The sequence below is a fragment of the Taeniopygia guttata genome, chromosome W (assembly GCF_048771995.1).
Source record: "Taeniopygia guttata chromosome W, bTaeGut7.mat, whole genome shotgun sequence".
NCBI classification, from domain to species: domain Eukaryota; kingdom Metazoa; phylum Chordata; class Aves; order Passeriformes; family Estrildidae; genus Taeniopygia; species Taeniopygia guttata.
The window spans coordinates 3,027,027-3,051,563 of NC_133064.1; the positions used below are offsets into that span (position 1 = coordinate 3,027,027).

General features: G+C 32.0%; 1 protein-coding gene across 13 annotated transcripts in view; it reads left to right on the forward strand.

Moving 5' to 3' along the window:
• The window catches only part of LOC140682075 (transcription factor 4-like), a 177,439-nt gene that overhangs the window by 29,167 nt on the left and 123,735 nt on the right, over positions 1–24,537 (forward strand). For all 13 annotated transcript variants that reach the window (XM_072922987.1, XM_072922992.1, XM_072922990.1 and 10 more), the window contains one exon: positions 21,175–21,227. In XM_072922987.1, the coding sequence (XP_072779088.1) occupies positions 21,175–21,227 (53 nt within the window). The remainder of the gene's footprint in view (positions 1–21,174; positions 21,228–24,537) is intronic.

Sequence of the window (24,537 nt, forward strand, 5' to 3'; positions counted from 1 at the left end):
CATCCTCCTCATCCTCATTGTCGTCTTCTTCCTCCTCCTCCTTATCCTCCTCCTCTTCATCCTCATCATACTCATCATCCTCCTCATCGTCGTCTTCTTCTTCCTCCTCCTCATCCTCCTCCTCATCCTCCTCATCCTCCTCATCCTCATCGTCATCATCGTCATCTTCATCATCGTCATCCTCATTGTCGTCATCGTCGTCTTCTTCCTCCTCATCCTCATCGTCGTCTTCCTCATTGTCATCCTCATCCTCATCATCGTCTTTTTCCTCCTCCTCTTCATCCTCATCCTCCTCCTCCTCCTCCTCATCGTCGTCATCGTCGTCATCTTCCTCCTCCTCATCCTCATCCTCATCGTTGTCTTCTTCCTCATCCTCCTCATCCTCATCATCGTCATCCTTATCCTCCTCCTCCTCATCTTCATCCTCCTCATCCTCCTCATCATCATCGTCATCTTCCTCATCATCGTCTTCCTCCTCCTCCTCCTCATCTTCATCCTCATCCTCCTCTTCCTCCACCCCATTTGTTCCCATTTTTCCCATTTTTCCCCATTTTTTCCCATTTTTCCCCTATTTTTTCCCCATATTTTCCCCCTTTTTTTCCCCATTTTCCCCATTTTTTTTCCCATTTTTTCCCCATTTTCCCCCCATTTTTTCCCATTTTTTTCCCCATTTTTTCTCATTTTTTCCCATTTTTCCCCCATTTTTTTCCCATTTTTTTCCCATTTTCCCCATTTTTTCCCCATTTTCCCCTTTTTTTTTTCCCCATTTTTTTCCCATTTTTTTCCCATTTTCCCCCTTTTTTTCCCCATTTTTTCCCCATTTTTTCCCCATTTTTCCCATTTTTTCCCCATATTTTTTCCCATTTTTCCCCATTTTTCCCATTTTTCCCATTTTTTCCCATTTTTCCCCATTTTTTCCCATTTTTTTCCCATTTTTCCCCATTTTTTTCCCCCCATTTTCCTCATTTTTTTTCCCATTTTTTCCCATTTTTCCCATATTTTCCCCCTTTTTTTCCCCCTTTTTTTTCCCATTTTTCCTATTTTTTCCCATTTTTTCCCATTTTTCCCATTTTTCTCTCACCCCCACCCAACCCTTAATTAAAACCACCAACATCCCCCCATCATAATTAACCACCGCCTTAATTAACCCAAAACAACACCAAAAAAAATCATTAAAAAATATAAAAATAATCCCAAATTAATTTTGGGATAAAACCCATAAAAATTCCTCATTTTTGGGGTCACTCATTAACATAAAAATTTAATTTTTTCTGCTTTTTTTCCCCCAAAAAAATGCAAATTAAGCGCAGCAGCTGCATCCATCATCATAAAAACATAATAATTAATGACACGGCAACAAAGGGAAATATGCAAATGAGCGCTCATTAGCATTTGCATATTCGGCTTTGATAATGCTTTCGCTGACGAGGCCGTAATTAATGAAAATTCGTGTAACGAGCGGGAGATGGAATCGCTTTGAATTCCCAAATGTTCCCAGCACGGAAACATCGGAACCGCTGCCAAAATTTGGGTTAATTAACATGCACAATATGCAAATGAAGCAGAGGGAAAGTTCGTTAACTCCTTCGGTGCCTTCTCGGATAAAAAATGGGGAAAAATTTGTCGAATTTGGGATATTTTTTGGTGGAATTTTGGGATATTTGGGATATTTGGGATATTTTGGGAATGGGACATTCGGAATTTTGGGAATTTTGGGAATTTTGGGAATTATTTGGGATATTTTTGGTGGAATTTTGGGAATTATTTGGGATATTTGGGATATTTTGGGAATGGGACATTCGGAATTTTGGGAATTATTTGGGATATTTTTGGTGGAATTTTGGGAATTTGGGAATTTTGGTGGAATTTTGGGAATTATTTGGGATATTTTTGGTGGAATTTTGGGAATTTGGGATATTTGATGGAATTTTGGGAATTTGGGACATTCGGAATTTGGGAATTTGGGATATTTTTGGTGGAATTTTGGGAATTTGGGATATTTGGGAATAACAAAATTCCCAAATTTAGGTCATTGGAATTTTGGGAATTTGGGATATTTTCAGTGGAATTTTGGGAATTTGGGAATGAGAATTTTGGGAATGGGACATTTGGAATTTTGGGAATTTTGGGATTTTTGGGAATTTTGGGAATGGGACATTTGGAATTTTGGGAATTTTGGGACAGGGACATTTGGAATTTTGGGAATTTTGGGAATGGGACATTTGGAATTTTGGGAATTTTTGGAATTTGGAATTTTGGGATATTTGGGATATTTTCGGTGGAATTTGGGAATTGGGAATTTTGGGAATTTTGGGAATTTGGGAATTTGGGAATTTGGGAATTTTGGGAATTTGGGAATAACCAAATCCATGGAAGGAGCGGGAGATGGAATCGCTTTGAATTCCCAAATGTTCCCAGCACGGAAACATCGGAACCGCTGCCAAAATTTGGGTTCATTAAAATGCAAAATATGCAAATGAAGGAGAGGAAAAGTTCGTTAACTCCTTCGGTGCCTTTGGAAAAAAAATGCGGAAAAATTTGTCGGATTTGGGATATTTTTTGTGGAATTTTGGGATATTTGGGATATTTGGGAATGGGACATTCGGAATTTTGGGAATTTTGGGATATTTGGGAATTATTTGGGATATTTTTGGTGGAATTTTGGGATATTTTTGGTGGAATTTTGGGAATTATTTGGGAATTTGGGATTTTGGGAATGGGAATTTGGGATATTCTCGGTGGAATTTTGGGAATTTTGGGAATGGGACATTCGGAATTTTGGGAATTTTTGGTGCAATTTTGGGAATTTTGGGACATTCGGAATTTTGGGAATTTTGGGAATTATTTGGGATATTTTTGGTGGAATTTTGGCATTTTTGGGAATGGAAATTTGGGATATTTTCGGTGGAATTTTGGGAATTTTGGGAATTTTGGATATTTTTGGTGGTTTTGGGAATGGAAATTTCGGAATTTGGAATATTTTCAGTGGAATTTTGGGAATTTGGAATTTTGTTATTTTGGGATATTCGGAAATTTTGGTGGAATTTTGGGAATTATTTGGAATATTTGGGAATTTTTGGAATGGGAATTTTGGGATATTTGGGATATTTGGGACATTTGGAATTTTGGTATTTTGGAATTTTGGGAATTTGGGAATTTGGGATATTTGGGAATGGGACATTCGGTAATTTTGGTGGAATTTTGGGAATTATTTGGGATATTTGGGAATGGGACATTTGGAATTTTGGGAATTTTGGGATTTTTGGGAATGGGAATTTGGAATTTTGGGATATATTTGGTGGAATTTTGGGAATTTGGGATATTTTGGAAATGCGATTTTGGGATATTTTTGGTGGAATTCCGGGAATTTTTGGAATTTTGGGAATTTGGAATTTTGGGAATTTGGGAATACCAAAATTCCCAAATTTTGGGTCGTTGGAATTTTGGGAATGGGACATTTGGAATTTTGGGAATTTTGGGAATGGGACATGTGGAATTTTGGGAATTTTGGGAATGGAAATTTGGGAATTTGGGATATTTTGGGAATGGGAATTTGGGATATTTTCAGTGGAATTTTGGGAATTTGGGAATTTGGGATATTTGGGAATTTGGGAATTTGGGATATTTTCGGAGGAATTTTGGGATATTCGAAATTTGGGACATTCGGAATTTTGGGAATTTGGGATATTTTTGGTGGAATTTTGGGAATTTTGGAATTTTGGGAATTTGAGATATTTTTGGTGGAATTTTGGGAATTTGGTGAATTTTGGGAATTTTGGGAATGGAAATTTGGGACATTTGGAATTTTGGGAATTTTGGGAATTTTGGAATTTTTGGGATATTTTTGGTGGAATTTTGGGATTTTGGTAATTTTGAGAATTTGGGAATTTTGGGAATTTGGTGGATTTGGAATTTTGGGAATTTGGGAATTTGGGAATAACCAAATCCATGGAAGGAGCGGGAGATGGAATCGCTTTGAATTCCCAAATGTTCCCAGCACGGAAACATCGGAACCGCTGCCAAAATTTGGGTTCATTAACATGCACAATATGCAAATGAAGCAGAGGAAAAGTTCGTTAACTCCTTCGGTGCCTTCCCGGAAAAAAAAATGGGGAAAAATTCCCACGAAATGGGATTTTTGATGGAATTTTGGAAATTTGGAATTTTGTTATTTCGGGACATTTGGAATTTTGGGAATTTTGGGAATGGGACATTCGGAATTTTGGGAATTTGGGATATTTTTGGTGGAATTTTGGGAATTTTGGGAATTCAGGAATAACAAAATTCCCAAATTTTGGGTTGTTCGGAATTTGGGAATTTGGGATATTTTTGGTGGAATTTTGGGAATTTTTGGAATGGGAATTTTGGGATATTTGGGAATTTGGGAATTTTGGGAATGGAAATTTGGGATATTCGGAATTTTTGGGAATGGGACATTTGGAATTTTGGGAATTTGGGATATTTTTGGTGGATTTGGGAATTTGGGAATTTGGGAATTGGGAATTTTGGGAATTCGGGATTTTGGGATATTTCGGAATTTGGGATATTTTTGGTGGAATTTTGGGAATTTGGGAATTTTGGGAATTTGGGAATAACCAAATCCATGGAAGGAGCGGGAGATGGAATCGCTTTGAATTCCCAAATGTTCCCAGCACGGAAACATCGGAACCGCTGCCAAAATTTGGGTTCATTAACATGCACAATATGCAAATGAAGGAGAGGGAAAGTTCGTTAACTCCTTCGATCCCTTCCTGGAAAAAAAATGGGGAAAAATTCCCACGAAATGGGATTTTTGGGATCTTTGGAGTCGTTCGGATTTTTTGGGAATTTTGGGATATTTTTGGTGGTTTTGGGAATTTTGGGAATTTGGAATTTGGGAATTTGGGAATTTGGGAATTTGGAATTTTGGGAATTCAGGAATAACAGAATTCCCAAATTATGGGTCGTTGGGAATTCGGAATTTTGGCAATTTGGGAATTTGGAATTTTGGGAATTTGGGATATTTTCGGTGGAATTTTGGGAATTTGGGATATTTGGGAATAACAAAATTCCCAAATTTGGGTCATTGGAATTTTGGGAATTTGGGAATTTTGGAATTTTGGGAATTTGGTATATTCGGAATTTGGGAATGGGAATTTGGGATATTTTCGGTGGAGTTTTGGGAATTATTTGGGAATTATTTGGGAATTATTTGGAATATTTTTGGTGGAATTTTGGGAATTTGGAATTTTGGGAATTTGGGAATTTTGGGAATTTGGGAATAACCAAACCCATGGAAGGAGCGGGAGATGGAATCGCTTTGAATTCCCAAATGTTCCCAGCACGGAAACATCGGAACCGCTGCCAAAATTTGGGTTAATTAAAATGCACAATATGCAAATGAGCCAGAGGAAAAGTTCGTTAACTCCTTCGGTGCCTTCTCAGATAAAAAATGGGGAAAAATTTGTCGGATTTTCGGATGGAAAAATGAAAAAAAAGGGATAAAAAATTAAAATTGGGATATTCTAACGAAGGTTTGATGGGAGAAAATTAAGGATTAAATTAATTAAATTAATTAAGGGTTTTGTTTCCGGGGTGGGAATTAATTTGGGGAGTTTTGGGAATTTTGGGATATTTTTGGTGGAATTTTCGGATATTTTTGGTGGAATTTTGGGATATTTTTGGTGGATTTGGGAATTTTGGGAATTTTGGGAATTTGGAATTTTGGGAATTTGTGACATTGGGAATTTGGGAATTATTTGGGGAATTTGGGATATTTGGGAATGGGAATTTGGGATATTTTCGGTGGAATTTTGGGATATTTGGGAATTTTGGGATATTTGAGATATTTGGGAATTTTGGGAATTTGGGATATTTTTGGTGGAATTTTTGGAATTTTGGGAATGGGAAATTTGGAATTTTGGGAATTTTGGGAATTTTGGGAATTTGGGATATTTTCGGTGGTTTTTGGGATATTTGGGAATTTGCGAATTTTGGGAATTTGGGAATTTGGGATATTTGGGAATGGGACATTCGGAATTTTGGGAATTTGGGAATTTGGAATTTTGGGATATTTTTGGTGGAATTTTGGGAATTATTTGGGATATTTTTTGTGGAATTTTGGGAATTTTGGGAATGGGAATTTTGGGATATTTGGGATATTTCAGAATTTGGAATTTTGGGAATTTGGGATATTTTTGGTGGAATTTTGGGAATTTTGGGAATTTTGGGAATTTTGGGAATGGGACATTCGGAATTTTGGGATATTTGGGAATGGGAATTTGGGATATTTTTGGTGGAATTTTGGGAATTTTGGGAATTTTGGGAATAACAAAATTCCCAAATTTTGGGTCGTTTGGAATTTGGGAATTTGGGATATTTTTGGTGGAATTTTGGGAATTTGGAAATTTGGGAATTTGGGACTTTTGGGATATTTTTGATGGAATTTTGGGATATTTTTGGTGGAATTTTGGGAATTATTTGGGATACTTGGGATATTTTTGGTGAAATTTTGGGATTTTGGGAATTTGGGAATTTGGGATATTTGGGAATTTTGGGAATTTGGAATTTTGGGAATTTGGGATATTTTCGGTAGAATTTTGGGAATTTTGGGAATTTGGGAATGGGAATTTGGAATATTCGGAATTTGGGAATTTGGGATATTTTTGGTGGAATTTTGGGAATTTGGAATTTTGTTATTTTGGGATATTCGGGATTTTGGTGGAATTTTGGGAATTATTTGGGATATTTGGGAATTTTGGGATATTTTGGGAATTTGGGATATTTGGAAATGGGAATTTGGGATATTTTCGGTGGAATTTTGGGAATTTGGGAATTCGGAATTTTGGGAATTAAAAATGGGAATAAACAGAATTTTGATGGGAATTAGGAACTGTGGTGCCATTAATTAATAATATTATCCATTAATTAATAATATTAGACATTAATTAATAATATTTTCCCTTATTAATAATATTATCATTAATTAATGATATTATATATTTATTTAGGGATATAATATGGATATTATGGATTTATTTAGGGATTTATTAATTAATAATATGGATATTATGGATTTATTTAGGGATTTATTAATTAATAATAGGGATATAATTTATATATTTAGGGATATATTAATTAATAATATGGATATTATGAATATATTAATTAATAATATGAATATTATGGATATATTTAGGGATATATTAATTAAAAATATTAATATTATGGATTTATTTATGGATATAATAATTAATAATATCAATATAATTATTATTATGAACATTATGGGATCTATTAATTAATAATATAAATATTATGGATATTATTATGGACTTATTAATGAATAATTTGAATATTATGGATATATTTAGGGATATATTAATTAATAATCAATATTAATTAATTCATATTAATAATATGAATCTTATAGATATATTCATGGATATATTAATTAATAATTAATATTAATTCCTATAATAATATGAATATTATCGATATATTTATGGACTTATTAATTAATAATACGAATATTTTCTGGGGCGAAAAGTGGCATTTTTTGGGGCAAAAGTGGCATTTTTTGGCAAAAGTGGCATTTTTTGGGCAAAGGGGGCATAAAAATGGCATTTTTAAGGCAAAAATGGCATTTTTGGGGCAAAAGTGGCATTTTTTGGGGCAAAAGTGGCATAAAGTGGCATTTTTTGGGCAAAAATGGAATTTTTTGGGGCAAAAGTGGCATTTTTTGGGCAAAAATGGCATTTTTTGGGTAAAAGTGGCATTTTTTGGGCAAAAATGGCGTTTTTTGATCGAAAAATGGTATTTTTTGGGCAAAAGGGGCATAAAGGGGGTATTTTTTTGGGCAAAAATGGCATTTTTTGGGCAAAAGGGGAATAAAGTGGCATTTTTTGGGCAAAAGTGGCATTTTTTGGGAAAAGTCGCATTTTTTGGACAAAAATGGTATTTTTTGTGCAAAAGTGGCATTTTTTGGGAAAAAATGGCATTTTTTGGGTAAAAATTGGCAATTTTGGGGCAAAAATGGCATTTTTTTGGCAAAAGTGGCATTTTTTGGGCAAAAAGGGCATTTTTTGGGCAAAAGTGGCATAAAGTGGCATTTTTTGGGGCAAAAGTGGCATTTTTTGGGTAAAACTGGCATTTTTTGGGCAATAGGGGCATAAAAATGCCATTTTTTGGGAAAAAATGGTAATTTTTGGGACAAAAATGGCATTTTTTGGGGCAAAAAGGGCAATTTTTAGGCAGAAATGGCATAAAGGTGTATTTTTTTGTGCAAAAATGGCATTTTTTGGGCATAAAAATGGCATTTTTTGAGCAAAAATGGCATTTTTTGAACAAAAATACCATTTTTTTAGGCAAAGGGGGTATAAAATGGCATTTTTTGGGCAAAAATGTAATTTTTTGGGGTAAAAGTGGCATTTTTTGGGTGAAAGGAGCATTTTTTGGGCAAAAGTGGCATTTTTTGAGGTAAAAGTCGCAATTTTTGGGCAAAAATGGCATTTTTTGGGGCAAAAATGGCATTTTTTGGGCAAAAATGGCATTTTTTAGGTGAAAATGGCATTTTTTAGGGAAAAGTGGCATTTTTTGGGCAAAAGTGGCATTTTTTGGGCAAAGGAGGCATAAATGGGATTTTTTTGGGGCAAAAATGGCATTTTTTGGGAAAAGGGGACAGAAAGTGGCATTTTTTAGGGAAAAGTGGCATTTTTTGGGCAAAAGTGGCATAAAGGGGGTAATTTCTGGGGCAAAAATGGCATTTTTTGGCCAAGGGGACATAAAGTGGCATTTTTTTAGGCAAAAATGGCATTTTTTGGGCAAAAGTGGCATTTTTTGGGCAAAAGGGGCATAAATGGGATTTTTTTGGGTGAAAAGTGGCATTTTTTTGAGCAAAAATGACATTTTTTGGGCAAAGGGGGTATAAAGTGGCATTTTTTGGGTAAAAAATTGCATTTTTTAGGGAAAAGTGGCAATTTTTGAGCAAAAATAGCATTTTTTGGGCAAATGGGGGAATAAAGTGGCATTTTTTGGGGCAAAAATGGCATTTTTTGCGGAAAAATGGCATTTTTTAGGTAAAGGGGACATAAATGGGATTTTTTTGGGGCAAAAATGGCATTTTTTGGGCAAAAATGGCATTTTTTGAGCAAAGGGTAAATAAAGTGGCAATTTTTGGGCAAAAAGGGCATTTTTTGGGCAAAAATACCATTTTTTTGGCAAAGGGGGTATAAAGTGGCATTTTTTGGGGCAAAAAGGGCATTTTTTTGGGCAAAAATGTCAATTTAGGGCAAAAGTGGCATTTTTTCGGCAAAAGTGCCATTTTTTGGGCAAAAATGGCATTTTTTGGGCAAAAATTGCATTTTTTAGGGAAAAGTGGCATTTTTTGGGCAAAAGTGGCATTTTTTGGGCAAAAAGGGCATTTTTTGGGCAAAAGTGGCATTTTTTGGGGCAAAAATGGCATTTTTTAGGGAAAAGTGGCATTTTTTGGGCAAAAGTGGCATTTTTTGGGTTAAAATATCATTTTTTTAGGCAAATGTGGCATTTTTCGGGCAAAAATGGCTTTTTTTGGGTAAAAGTGGCATTTTTTGGGCAAAAGTGGCATTTTTTGGGTAAAAGTGGCATTTTTTGAACAAAAATAGCATTTTTTGGGCAAAGGGGGCATAAAAATTGCATTTTTTGGGGCAAAAATGGCATTTTTTGGATAAAAGTGGCATTTTTTGGTGTAAAAATGGCATTTTTTAGGCAAAAAATGGCATTTTTTGGGCAAAGGGGACATAAAGTGGCATTTTTTGGGTAAAAATGGCATTTTTTGGGCAGAAGGGGCATAAATGGGATTTTTTTGGGTGAAAAGTGGCATTTTTTGGGCAAAAGTGGCATAAAAGGGGCATTTTTGGGGCAAAAATGGCAATTTTTGGGCAAAAGTGGCATTTTTTGGGCAAAAGTGGCATTTTTTGGGGCAAAAATGGCATTTTTTGGGCAAAAGTGGCATTTTTTGGGCAAAAATGGCATTTTTTGGGCAAAAATGGCATTTTTTGGGAAAAAATGGCATTTTTTGGGTTAAAATGTCATTTTTTGGGTTAAAATGTCATTTTTTGGGCAAAAGTGGCATTTTTTAGGGAAAAGTGGCATTTTTTGGGCAAAAAGGGCATTTTTTGATCAAAAAATGGTATTTTTGGGGTAAAAGTGGCATTTTTTTAACAAAAATACCATTATTTTTGCCAAAGGGGGTATAAAGTGGCATTTTTTAGTCAAAAAGGGCATTTTTTGGGTAAAAGTGGCATTTTTTGAGCAAAAAGAGGCAATTTTTTGGCAAAGGGGGTATAAAGTGGCATTTTTGGGGCAAAAATGTCATTTTTTGAGCAAAAATAGCATTTTTTGGGCAAATGGGGGAATAAAGTGGCATTTTTTGGTCAAAAGTGTCATTTTTTTTGCAAAAATGGCATTTTTTGGGCAAAAGGGGCATTTTTTGAGCAAAAATGGCATTTTTTAGGTGAAAATGGTATTTTTTAGGTAAAAAGTGGCATTTTTTAGGCAAAAGTGGCATTTTTGGGGCAAAAGTGGCATTTTTTGAGCAAAGGGTAAATAAAGTGGCAATTTTTGGGCAAAAAGGGCATTTTTTGGGCAAAAATACCATTTTTTTGGCAAAGGGGGTATAAAGTGGCATTTTTTGGGGCAAAAAGGGCATTTTTTTGGGCAAAAATGTCAATTTAGGGCAAAAGTGGCATTTTTTCGGCAAAAGTGCCATTTTTTGGGCAAAAATGGCATTTTTTGGGCAAAAATTGCATTTTTTAGGGAAAAGTGGCATTTTTTGGGCAAAAGTGGCATTTTTTGGGCAAAAAGGGCATTTTTTGGGCAAAAGTGGCATTTTTTGGGGCAAAAATGGCATTTTTTAGGGAAAAGTGGCATTTTTTGGGCAAAAGTGGCATTTTTTGGGTTAAAATATCATTTTTTTAGGCAAATGTGGCATTTTTCGGGCAAAAATGGCTTTTTTTGGGTAAAAGTGGCATTTTTTGGGCAAAAGTGGCATTTTTTGGGTAAAAGTGGCATTTTTTGAACAAAAATAGCATTTTTTGGGCAAAGGGGGCATAAAAATTGCATTTTTTGGGGCAAAAATGGCATTTTTTGGATAAAAGTGGCATTTTTTGGTGTAAAAATGGCATTTTTTAGGCAAAAAATGGCATTTTTTGGGCAAAGGGGACATAAAGTGGCATTTTTTGGGTAAAAATGGCATTTTTTGGGCAGAAGGGGCATAAATGGGATTTTTTTGGGTGAAAAGTGGCATTTTTTGGGTTAAAATGGCATTTTTTTGGGCAAAGGGGGCATAAAGTGGCATTTTTTGGGGCAAAAATGGCATTTTTTAGGCAAAAGTGCCATTTTTTAGGCAAAAATGGCATTTTTTTGAGGAAAAATGGCATTTTTTGGGGTGAAAGTGGCATTTTTTGTGCAAAGGGGGCAAAAAGTGGCATTTTTGGGGCAAAAAGTGGCATTTTTTGGGCAAAAGTGGCATTTTTTGGGGCAAAAATGGCATATTTTGGACAAAAGTGGCATTTTTTGGGCAAAAATGGCATTTTTAGGGCAAAAGTGGTGTTTTTTAGGCAAAAATGGCATTTTTTGGGCAAAGGGGGCAAAAATGGCATTTTTTAGGGAAAAGGGGCATTTTTTGGGCAAAAGTGGCATTTTTTGGGAAAAAATTACGTTTTTTGGGGCAAAAAGGGCATTTTTGGGGCAAAAATGGCATTTTTTTGGGCAAAAATGGCATTTTTTGGGCAAAAGTGGCATTTTTTAGGTAAAAGTGGCATTTTTTAAATAAAAATACCTTTTTTTTTTGCAAAGGGGGTATAAAGTGGCATTTTTTAGGACAAAAATGTCATTTTTTTGGTAAAAGTGGCATTTTTTGGGGTGAAAAATGGCATTTTTTGGGCGAGGGGGGGGTTGGCAGCGTCGTTGTTGAATTTGTGCCAAAAATTCTCCGCAGCGTTTTTGCCGCAGGATCCGAAATTCCGCAGTGGAGCCGTTTTTTTTTTCCTCTTTTCTTGATGTTTTTTTGGGTTTTATTTGGGTTTTTTTGGGGTTTTTTTGGGGTTTATTTGGGGTTTTTATTTGGGGATAATTTGGGGTTTATTTGGGTTTTTTTGTGGGGTTTTATTTGGGTTTTTTTGTGATTTTTTAGTTTTTTATTCGGATTTTTTGTGGTTTTATTTGGGTTTTTTTAGGTTTTTTTGGGGTTTTTTTGGGTTTTTTGGGGGTTTTATTTGGGGTTTTATTTGGGTTTTATTTGGGGTTTTTATTTGGGTTTATTTGGGTTTTATTTGGGGTTTTTTGGGGGGTTTATTTGGGATTTTTTTTGGATTTTTTTTGGATTTTTAAAGGTTTTTATTTGGATTTTATTTGGGTTTATTTGGGGTTTATTTGCGTTTTTTGTGGGTTTTTTTGGTGTTTTTTTGTGATTTTTTGGGGTTTATTGTGGTTTTAATTGGGTTTTATTTGGGGGGGTTTTTTGTTTTTATTTGGGGTTTTATTTGGGGTTTTTTTGGGTTCTATTTGTGGGTTTTTTGGGTTTTATTTGGGGATTATTTTTGGTTTTATTTGGGGTTTTATTTGGGGTTTTTTGGATTTTTTTTGATTTTTTTTTAGGGTTTTATTTGGATTTTTTGTGGTTTTTTGTGGGTTTTTTTGTGGTTTTCTGGGGGTTTATTTGGGGTTTATTTGGGGTTTTATTTGGGGTTTTATTTTAATTTTTTGGGTTTTTTTGGGTTTTTTGGGTTTTATTTGTGGTTTTTTTTGTGGATTTTTTGGGCTTTTTTGGGGGGTTTATTTTGGGGTTTTTTTTAGGTTTTATTTGGGGTTATTTTGGATTTTTTTTTGGTTTTTTTTTTCTCTTTTATTCTCGTTTTTTTTGGGTTTATCTGGGGTTTTTGGGTTTTTTTTGGGGTTTTTAGGGGGTTTTTAGGGGGTTTATTTGGGGTTTATTTGGGGTTTTATTTGGATTTTTTGGAGGCATTTTTTTGATTTTTTTTTTGTTTTTTTTAGGTTTCTTTTGTGGTTTTTTGGGGTTTTTTTTGGGTTTTTTGGTGGTTTTTGTGGGGTTTTATTTGGTTTTTTTGGGATTTTATTTGGGGGTTTATTTGGGGTTTTTTTTTGGGTTTTATTTGGGGTTTTATTTGGGGTTATTTTGGATTTTTTTGGGGTTTTTTTTCTCTTTTCCCCTCGTTTTTTTTGGGGTTTTTTAGGTTTTTTTGTGGTTTTTTTGTGGGTTTTTTGGTGGTTTTTTTTGTGGTTTTTTGTGGGGTTTTTTTGGGTTTTATTTGAGGTTTATTTGGGGGTTTTATTTGGGGTTTTATTTGGGGTTTTTTTGGATTTTTTTGGGATTTTTTTTAGGTTTTTATTTGGGGTTTATTTGGGTTTTTTTAATTTTTTTTTATTTTTTTAGCTTTTTATTTGTATTTTTTGGGGTTTTATTCTGGGGTTTTATTTGGGGTTTTTTTGTGGTTTTATTTGTGGTTTTTTTGGGGTTTATTTGGGTTTTTTTGTGGTTTTTGTGGGATTTTTTTGCGGGGTTTTTTTGGGTTTATTTGGGGTTTTTTAGGGGTTTTTTTTGGGGTTTTTTGGGGTTTTATTTGGGGATAATTTGGGGTTTTATTTTGGGGTTTTTTGGGGGTTTTATTTGGGTTTTTTTTGGGTTTTTTTGGGTTTTATTTGGGTTTTATTTGGATTTTTTGGAGGTATTTTTTGGTTTTTTTGGGGTTTTTTGGGGGTTTTTTTGGGTTTTATTTGGGGTTTTTTTGGGGTTTTTTGGGGGTTTTATTTGGGGTTTTATTTGGGGTTTTATTTGGGATTTTTTTAGGTTTTATTTGGATTTTTTGGGTTTTTTTTGTTTTTTGGGGTTTTTTTAGGTTTTTATTTGGATTTTTTTGGGTTTAATTTGGGGTTTTTTTGGGGGGTTTTATTTGGGGTTTTATTTGGGGTTATTTTGGATTTTTTTGGGGTTTTTTTTCTCTTTTCTTCTCGTTTTTTTTGGGATTTATTTGGATTTTTTTTGGGTTTTTTGGGGTTTTATTTGGGGTTTATTTGGGGTTTATTTGGGGTTTTTTTTTATTTTTCCTGGATTTTTTAGGTTTTTATTTGTATTTTTTTGGGTTTTATTTGGATTTTTTGGGGGTTTTATTGGGGTTTTATTTGGGGTTTTTTGGGTTTTATTTGAGTTTTATTTGGGGTTTTTTGGGGGGTTTTATTGGGTTTTTATTTGGGTTTTTTTTCAGATTTTTTTTAGGTTTTTATTTGGATTTTTGGGGGTTTTATTTGGGGTTTTTTTTTGGATTTTTTTAGGTTTTTATTCGGATTTTTTGGGGTTTATTTGGGTTTTTTGGGGGTTTTATTTGGATTTTTTGGGGTTTTTTTGGGGTTTTTTTTTGGGGGTTTATTTGGGTTTTATTTGGGTTTTATTTGGATTTTTTTGAGGTTTTTTTTTATTTCTTTGGGGTTTTTTAGGGTTTTTTTGTGGTTTTTTTGGGTATTATTTGGAGTTTTATTTGGGGTTTTATTTGAGTTTTATTTGGGGTTTTATTTGGGGTTTTATTTGGGTTTTTTTGGGGTTTTTTTGGGTTTTATTTGGGGTTTTATTTGGGGGTTTTTTTTAGGTTTTATTTGGGTTTTTTTTTTATTTTTTTTCGGATTTTTTTAGGTTTTTATTTGGGTTTTATTTGGGATTTTTTGTGGTTTTTATTTGAATTTTTTGTGGTTTTATTTGCGGTTTTATTTGGGTTTTTATTTCGGTTTATTTGGGGTTTTATTTGGGTTTTATTTGGATTTTTTTGAGGTATTTTTTTGATTTTTTTGTATTTTTTTAGGTATTTATTTGGATTTTTTGTGGTTTTATTTGGGGTTTTTTGGGGTTTTTTTGGGTTTTATTTGGGGTTTTATTGGGGTTTTATTTGGGGTTTTTTTTGGGGTTTGTTTGAGTTTTATTTGAGTTTTTTGGGGGTTTTGGGGTTTTTTTGGATTTTTTTGGGGATTTTTTTAAAGGGTTTTTTTTTGGTTTTTTTGGGCTTTATTTGGGGTTTTATTTGGGGTTTTTTGGGGTTTTTTTGTGGTTTTTTGGGTTTTATTTGAGGGTTTTTTGGGGTTTTTTTGGTGGTTTTTTTGTGGTTTTTTTTTTGTTTTTATTTGGTTTTATTAGGGTTTAATTTGGGGGTTTTTTTGGGGTTTTTTTAGGGTTTTATTTGGGTTTTATTTTGGGGGATTTTTTTGGTTTTATTTGGGGTTATTTTGGATTTTTTTTTGGTTTTTTTTTCTCTTCTCATTTTTTTGGGGTTTTATTTGGGGTTTTTTGGGGTTTTTTGGGGTTTTTTTGTGGGGTTTTCTTGGGGTTTATTTGGATTTTTTTTGGATTTTCTTGGGTTTTATTTGGATTTTTTTGGGTTTTATTTGGGGTTTATTTGGGTTTTATTTGGGTTTTTTTGGGGGTTTTATTTGGGTTTTTATTTGGGTTTTATTTGGGGTTTTTTGTGGGATTTTTTTGCCTTTTTTTGTGGGGTTTTTTTGGGTTTTATTTGGGGTTTTTTGGGGTATAATTTGGGTTTTTTTGGGGGGTTTTATTTGGGGTTATTTTGGATTTTTTTTGGTTTTTTTTTCCTCTTTTCTTCTCGTTTTTTTGGGGTTTTATTTGGGTTTTTGGGGTTTTTTTGGGGTTTTTTTTGGGGGTTTATTTGGGGTTTTATTTGGGGTTTTATTTGGGTTTTATTTGTGGTTTTTTTGTGGGTTTTATTTGGGTTTTATTTACATTTTATTTGGATTTTTTTTTATTTTTTAGGTATTTTTTTTATTTTTTGTGGTTTTATTTGGGGTTTATTTGGGTTTATTTGTGGGTTTTTTTGTGGTTTTTTTGGTGGTTTTTTTGTGGTTTTTTGGTTTTTTTGTGTGTTTTTTTGTGGGTTTTATTTGGATTTTTTTGGTTTTTTTTGGGGTTTTTTTTCGGTTTTATTTGGGGTTTTATTTGGGGTTTTATTTGGGGTTTTTTTGGGTTTTATTTGGGTTTTATTTGGGTTTTTTTGTGGGGTTTTATTTGGATTTTTTTTGGTTTTTTTGTGGGTTTTATTTGGGTTTTATTTGTGTTTTATCTGTAATATTTTTGGGTTTTATTTGGATTTTTTTGGGGTTTTTATTTGGGTTTTTTTGTGATTTTTTTGGGTTTTATTTGTTTTTATTTGGATTTTTTGTGGTTTTATTTGGGTTTTATTTGGGGTTTTATTTGGGTTTTATTTGGATTTTTTTGGGGTTTTTTTTGGGTTTTATTTGGGGTTATTTTGGATTTTTTTTGGTTTTTTTTCTCTTTTCTTCTCGTTTTTTTTGGGATTTATTTGGATTTTTTTTGGGTTTTTTGGGGTTTTATTTGGGTTTTATTTGGGGTTTTATTTGGGGTTTATTTGGGGTTTTTTTTTATTTTTCCTGGATTTTTTAGGGTTTTATTTGGATTTTTTTGGGTTTTATTTGGATTTTTTGGGGGTTTTATTGGGGTTTTATTTGGGGTTTTTTGGGTTTTATTTGAGTTTTATTTGGGGTTTTTTGGGGGGTTTTATTGGGTTTTTATTTGGGTTTTTTTTCAGATTTTTTTTAGGTTTTTATTTGGATTTTTGGGGGTTTTATTTGGGGTTTTTTTTGGATTTTTTTAGGTTTTTATTCGGATTTTTTGGGGTTTATTTGGGTTTTTTGGGGGTTTTATTTGGATTTTTTGGGGTTTTTTTGGGGTTTTTTTTTGGGGGTTTATTTGGGTTTTATTTGGGTTTTATTTGGATTTTTTTGAGGTTTTTTTTTATTTCTTTGGGGTTTTTTAGGGTTTTTTTGTGGTTTTTTTGGGTATTATTTGGAGTTTTATTTGGGGTTTTATTTGAGTTTTATTTGGGGTTTTATTTGGGGTTTTATTTGGGTTTTATTTGGGGTTTATTTGGGTTTATTTGGGGTTTTATTTGGGGGTTTTTTTTTAGGTTTTATTTGGGGTTTTTTAAATTTTTTTTCGGATTTTTTTAGGGTTTTTTTTGGATTTTTTGTGGTTTTATTTGGGTTTTTTTAGGTTTTTTTGGGGTTTTTTGGGTTTAATTTGGGTTTTTTTGTGGGTTTTATTTGGGTTTTATTTGGGTTTTTTTTAGGTTTTATTTGGGGTTTTTTTTATTTTTTTTCGGATTTTTTTAGGTTTTTATTTGGGTTTTATTTGGGATTTTTTTTGGGTTTTATTTGGGTTTTATTTGGGTTTTATTTTGGGGGATTTTTTTGGTTTTATTTGGGGTTATTTTGGATTTTTTTTTGGTTTTTTTTTCTCTTCTCATTTTTTTGGGGTTTTATTTGGGGTTTTTTGGGGTTTTTTGGGGTTTTTTTGTGGGGTTTTCTTGGGGTTTATTTGGGGTTTTTTGGGGGTTTATTTGGGTTTTATTTGGGTTTTTTTGTGGGGTTTTATTTGGGGTTTATTTGGGATTTTTTTTTTTTTTTAGGGTTTTTTTTGATTTTTTGTGGTTTTATTTGGGATTTATTTGGGGTTTATTTGGGTTTTATTTGCAGTTTTTTTGGGTTTATTTGGGTTTTTTTGGGGTTTTTTTGGGTTTATTTGGGTTTTTTAAATTTTTTTGGTTTTTTGGGGTTTTTTTATTTTTTTGGGGTTTGTTTTTATTTTTAGGGGTTTTATTGGGTTTTATTTGGGTTTTTTTTTTGGGTTTTTTTTTGGGGTTTTGGTTTTTTTGGGGGGTTTTTTTGTGGTTTTTTTTCATTTTTTTTGGTTTTTTGGGGTTTTTTGGGTTTATTTGGGTTTATTTGGGTTTTTTGGGGGTTTTTTGGGGGGTTTTTTTGTTTGTTTTTTTTTTTTTTTGAGGGTTTTGGGTTTTTTTTTTTAGTTTTTATTTGGGGTTTTTTTGGGGTTTTTTTGTATTTTATCGCGATTTTTTTTGTTTTAATTTTATTAATTTTTTTTAATTAATCCACCCTTAAATCCACCCCAAAACAACCCAATTAATTAATTAAAAAATCAAATCCACCTCCCACCGACAGCACCATTGGCCGAGTGCCCATTGATGTCATGGAAACGCTGAAATTAATTAATTAATTCAATTTTTTTTTAATTATTCCCAAATTTCCTCCCCCACATCCCAACAAAATCCCATTTAAATCCCTTTTTGACAACTTATAATTTATTGGGGGTTTTATTTTGATAGAATTAGAAATTATTTTATAACAACTGAAATTAAAACTGTGATTAAAGGAAATTCTGATTAATTTTCCGGGAAAATTTTGTCGTTTTTGGGGTTAAAAATGTTGGGAAATGGTGGAAAATTATTGGAAAAAAATGAAATTATTTTGGGGTGGGGGTGGGGAAAGGGAATTTTCAGGTGGAAAGTGTAAAATGGTGTAAAATCGTCCCAAAAATCTCATTTTTCATCCCAAAAAAATCCCATTTTCCATCCCTAAAATCCTATAAAACCATCCCAAAAAATCCCATTTTTCATTTCCAAAAAATCCCATTTTTGACCCCAAAAAAATCCCATTTTTATCCCAAAAAAATCCCATTTTCCATCAAAAAAATTACCATTTTTCATCCCAAAAAATCCCATTCTTCATCCCCAAAAATCCTGAAAAAAATCCCAAAATCCTGAAAAAAATCCCAAAATTTGATTTCCATCCCTAAAAAATCCCATTTTCCATTCCCAAAAATCCCAAAATTCCATTTTCCATTCCCAAAATCCTGAAAAAATCCCAAAATCCCATTTTTCACCCCAAAATTCCCATTTTTATCCCCAAAATCCCAAAATTCCATTTTCAGCCCCAAAATCCCATTTTCCATCCCCAAAAATCCTATAAAACCATCCCAAAAATTCTGAAAAAAATCCCAAAAATCTGATTTTCATCCCCAAATCCCATAAAACCATCCCAAAAATCCTGAAAAAAATCCCAAAATCCTAAAAAAAATCCCAAAAATCCCATTTTTCATCCCCAAAAAATCCCATTTTTCATCCCCAAAAAATCCCATTTTTCACCCCCTAAAAATCCCATTTTTCATCCCCAAAAATCCTGAAAAAAATCCCAAAATCCTGTAAAAAAATCCCAAAAATCTGATTTCTATTCCCAAAATCCCATTTTCCATTCCCAAAATCCTGAAAAAAATCCCCAAAATCCCAAAATCCCAAAATTCCATTTTTCAGCCCCAAAATCCCATAAAACCATCCCAAAATCCTTAAAAAAATCCCAAAATCCCAAAATCCCAAAAATCCCATTTTTCATCCAAAAAATCTGATTTTAATCCCAAAAATCCCATAAAACAATCCCAGAATCCTGAAAAAAATTCCAAAAATCGCATTTCTTTCCCCAAAATCCCATTTTCCATCCTCAAAAATCCCAAAATCCCAAAATTCCATTTTCCATCCCCAAAATCCTGAAAAAAATCCCCCAAATCCCATTTTTCATCCCCAAAATCCCATTTTCCATCCCAAAAAATCCCATTTTCAATCCCAAAATCCCATAAAACCATCCCAAAAATCCTGAAAAAAAATCCCAAAATCCCATAAAACCATCAAAAAATCCTGAAAAAAATCCTAAAATCCTGAAAAAAATCCCAAAAATCCCATTTTTCATCCCAAAATCTGATTTCCATCCCCAAATCCTGAAAAAAAACCCCAAAAATCTGATTGTTATCCCCAAAATCCCATTTTCCATCCCCAAAATTCTGAAAAAAATCCCAAAATCTTATCTCCATTCCCAAAATCCCAAAATTTTCCACCCCCAAAATCCCAAAATTTTGTTTTCCATTCCCAAAATCCCAAAATCCCATTTTTTCATCCCCAAAATCCCATAAAACCATCCCAAAAATCTGATTTTCATCCCCAAAATCCTGTTTTTCATCCCCAAAATCCCAAAATCCTGTAAAAAATCCGAAAATCCCAAAATCCCAAAAATCCCATTATTCATTCCCAAAATCCCATTTTTTTCCATCCCCAAAATCTCATTTTTCATCCCCAAAATCCCATTTTCCATCCCAAAATCCTGAAAAAAATCCCAAAAATCTGATTTCCATCCCAAAAATCCCAAAATCCTATAAAACCATCCCAAAAATCCTGAAAAAACCTCAAAAATTCCATTTTCCATCCCAAAAATCCCTATTTTCATCCCCAAAAAATCCCATTTTTATCCCCAAAAAATCCCATTTTTTACCCCCAAAAAATTCAATTTTTTATCCCAAAAAAATCCCATTTTTCACCCCAAAAAAATCCCATTTTCCATCCCAAAAAATCCCATTTTTCACCCCAATAAATCCCATTTTTTATTCCCAAAAAATCCCATTTTTTATTCCCAAAAATTCCCATTTTTCACCCCAAAAAAATCCAATTTTTACCCCAAAAAATCCCATTTTTCACCCAAAAAATCCCATTTTTCACCCCAAAAAATCCCATTTTTCATTCCAAAAAATCTCATTTTTTATCCCCAAAAATCCCATTTTTCACCCCAAAAAATCCCATTTTTCACCCCAAAAAAATCCCATTTTTACCCCAAAAAATCCCATTTTTTATTCCCAAAAAATCCCATTTTTTATCCCCAAAAAATCACATTTTTCACCCCAAAAAATCCCATTTTTATCCCCAAAAAATCCCATTTTCCACCCCAAAAAATCCCATTTTCCACCCCAAAAAATCCCATTTTTCACCCCAAAAAAATCCAATTTTCACCCCAAAAAACCCATTTTTCACCCCAAAAATTCCCATTTTTCACCCCAAAAATTCCCATTTTCCATTCCCAAAAAATCCCATTTTCCACCCAAAAAAATCCCATTTTCCATCCCAAGAAATCCCATTTTTTACCCCAAAAAATCCCATTTTTAATCCCAAAAATCCCATTTTTCACCCCAAAAAATCCCATTTTCCACGCCCAAAAATCCCATTTTTTATTCCCAAAAAATCCAATTTTTATCCCAAAAAAATCCCATTTTTCATTCCCAAAAAATCCCATTTTGCACCCCAAAAAAATCAATTTTTTACCCCAAAAAATCCCATTTTCCACCCCAAAAATCAGATTTTTATCCCAAAAAATCCCATTTTTTATTCCCAAAAAATCCCATTTTTTATTCCCAAAAATCCCATTTTTCACCCCAAAATTCCATTAAAAATTCCATAAAAAATTCCAATTTTTCCCAAATTTTAATTGCATTTTTCCCATTTTTTTCAGGTAAATCGGAACGTGGATCGTATTCGTCATATTCCAGAGATTCCAACATTCAGGTGGGAAAAAATTCCGGAATTTTGGATTTTTTTCCGGGAAAAAATTTGGGAATAAAGAGGAAAAAAATGGGATTAAAAAGGAAAAAAATTTGGATTAAAAATGAGGAAAAAATGGGATTAAAGAGGAAAAAAAAAGGAAAAAAAATGGGAAAAATTTGGATTAAAAAGGGAAAAAAATGGGATTAAAAAGGAAAAAATTGGGAATAAAAAGGAAAAAAATTGGGATTAAAAAGGAAAAAAAATGGAAAAAAAATGGGAAAAATTTGGATTGAAAAGGGGAAAAATGGGATTAAAAAAGAGGAAAAAATGGGATTAAAAATGGAAAAAAATTGGGATAAAAAAGGAAAAAAAATTGGGAATAAAAAGGAAAAAATGGAAAAAAAATGGGAAAAATTTGGATTAAAAAGGGAAAAAAATTGGGATTAAAGAGGAAAAAAATTGGGAATAAAAAGGAAAAAAAATTGGATTAAAAATGAGGAAAATTTGGGATAAAAAAGGAAAAAAATGGGATTAAAAATGAGGAAAAATTGGATTAAAAAGGAAAAAAATGGGATTAAAAATGAGGAAAAATGGGATTAAAAAATAGGAAAAATTGGGATTAAAAAGGAAAAAAAATGGAAAAAAAAATGGAAAAAAATGGGAAAAATTTGGATTAAAAAGGGGGAAAAAAATTGGGATTAAAAAGGAAAAAAATTGGGATTAAAAAGGAAAAAAATGGAAAAAAATGGGAAAAATTTGGATTAAAAAGGGAAAAAATGGGATTAAAAATAGGGAAAAAATGGGATTAAAAAGAAAAAAAATGGGATTAAAATGGAAAAAAATGGGATTAAAAATGAGGAAAAATTTGGATTAAAAAGGAAAAAAATTGGGAATAAAAAGGAAAAAAATTGGGAATAAAAAGGGAAAAAAACGGGATTAAAGAGGAGAAAAAATGGAAAAAAAAGGGGAAAAATTGGGATTAAAAATGAGGAAAAATGGGATTAAAAAATAGGAAAAATTGGGAATAAAGAGGAAAAAAAATGGGAATAAAAAGGGAAAAAATTTGGATTAAAAAGGGAAAAAATGGGATTAAAAAAGGAAAAAAATGGGATTAAAAAGGAAAAAAAATTGGGAATAAAGATGAAAAAAATTGGGAATAAAAAGGAAAAAATTGGGATTAAAAAAGAGGAAAAAAATGGAAAAAAAATGGGAAAAATTTGGAAAAAAAATGGAAAAAAATGGGAAAAATTGGGATTAAAAAGGGAAAAAATTGGGAATAAAGAGGAAAAAAATTGGGATTAAAATAAGGAAAAAAAATGGAAAAAAATTGGGAAAAATTTGGATTACAAAGGAAAAAAAATGGGATTAAAAAGGAAAAAAAATGGGATTAAAAAGGAAAAAAATTGGGATAAAAAAGGGAAAAAATTGGATTAAAAAGGAAAAAAATTGGGATTAAAAAGGATAAAAAATGGGAATAAAAATGGAAAAAAAATGGGAAAAATTTGGATTAAAAAGGGAAAAAAATGGGATTAAAAAGGAAAAAAATGGGATTAAAAAGGGAAAAAATGGGATTAAAAATGAGGAAAAAAATTGGGAATAAAAAGGAAAAAAATGGGATTAAAAAGGGAAAAAATGGGATTAAAAAGGAGGAAAAATGGGATTAAAAAGGAAAAAAATAGGAATAAAAAAGAAAAAAAATGGGATTAAAAAGGAAAAAAATGGGATTAAAAATGAGGAAAAAATGGGATTAAAAATGAGGAAAAAATTGGGAATAAAAAGGGAAAAAAATGGGATTAAAAATGAGGAAAAAATGGGAATAAAAAGGGAAAAAATGGAAGAAAGTGGGAAAAAATTGGGATTAAAAATGAGGAAAAATTGGGAATAAAAAAGAAAAAAAATGGAAAAAAATGGAAAAAAAATGGGAAAAATTTGGATTAAAAAGGAAAAAAAATGGAAAAAATGGGAAAAATTTGGATTAAAAAGGAAAAAAATGGGATTAAAAATGAGGAAAAAATGGGATTAAAAAGGAAAAAAAATGGAAAAAAAATGGGAAAAATTTGGATTAAAAAGGGAAAAAATTGGGATTAAAAAGGAAAAAAAATGGATTAAAAAGGGGAAAAATGGGATTAAAAATTAGGGAAAAATGGGATAGAAAAGGAAAAAAATGGGATTAAAAAGGAAAAAAATGGGATTAAAAATGAGGAAAAATTGGGATTAAAAAGGGAAAAATATAGAAAAAAATGGGAAAAATTTGGATTAAAAAGGAAAAAAAAATGGGATTAAAAAGGAAAAAAAATTGGGAATAAAGAGGAAAAAAAATTGGGATTAAAGAGGAAAAAAATTGGGAATAAAAAGGAAAAAAATGGGATTAAAAAAGAGGAAAAAATGGGAAAAAAGAGGAAAAAAAATCGGGAATAAAAAGGAAAAAAAATTGGATTTAAAAGGGGAAAAAAATGGGATTAAAAAGGGAAAAAATGGGGAAAAAAAGGGAAAAATGGGATTAAAAAAGAGGAAAAAAATGGGATTAAAGAGGAAAAAATGGGATTAAAAATGAGGAAAAAATGGGATTAAAAAGGAAAAAAAATGGGATTAAAAAAGGAAAAAAATTGGGATTAAAAAAGGAAAAAATGGGATTACAAGAGAAAAAAATGGAAAAAAATGGGAAAAATTTGGATTAAAAAGGGAAAAAAATGGGATTAAAAAGGAAAAAAAATTGGGAATAAAAAGAAAAGAAATTGGGAATAAAAAGGAAAAAAAATGGGATTAAAAAGGGAAAAATTTGGATTAAAAAGGAAAAAAAATTGGGATTAAAAAGGAGAAAAAATGGGAATAAAAATGAGGAAAAATTGGGATAAAAATGGGAAAAATTTGGATTAAAAAGGGAAAAAAATGGGAATAAAGAGGAAAAAAAATGGGATTAAAAAGGAAAAAAATGGGATTAAAAAGGGTAAAATGGGATTAAAAAGGAAAAAAAATTGGATTAAAAAGGGAAAAAAATGGAAAAAAAATGGAAAAAAATGGGATTAAAAATGAGGAAAAGTGGAAAAAAAATGGAAAAAAATGGGAAAAAATGGGGAAAATTTGGATTAAAAAGGGAAAAAAATTGGATTAAAAAGGAAAAAAATTGGGATTAAAAAGGAAAAAAAATGGGATTAAAAAGGAGAAAAAATGGGATTAAAAAGGGGAAAAAATGGGATTAAAAAGGAAAAAAAATTGGGATTAAAAAGGAAAAAATTGGGATTAAAAAGGAAAAAAATGGGAATAAAAAGGAAAAAAAATCGAAAAAAAATGGGAAAAATTTGGATTAAAAAGGGAAAAAAATGGGATTAAA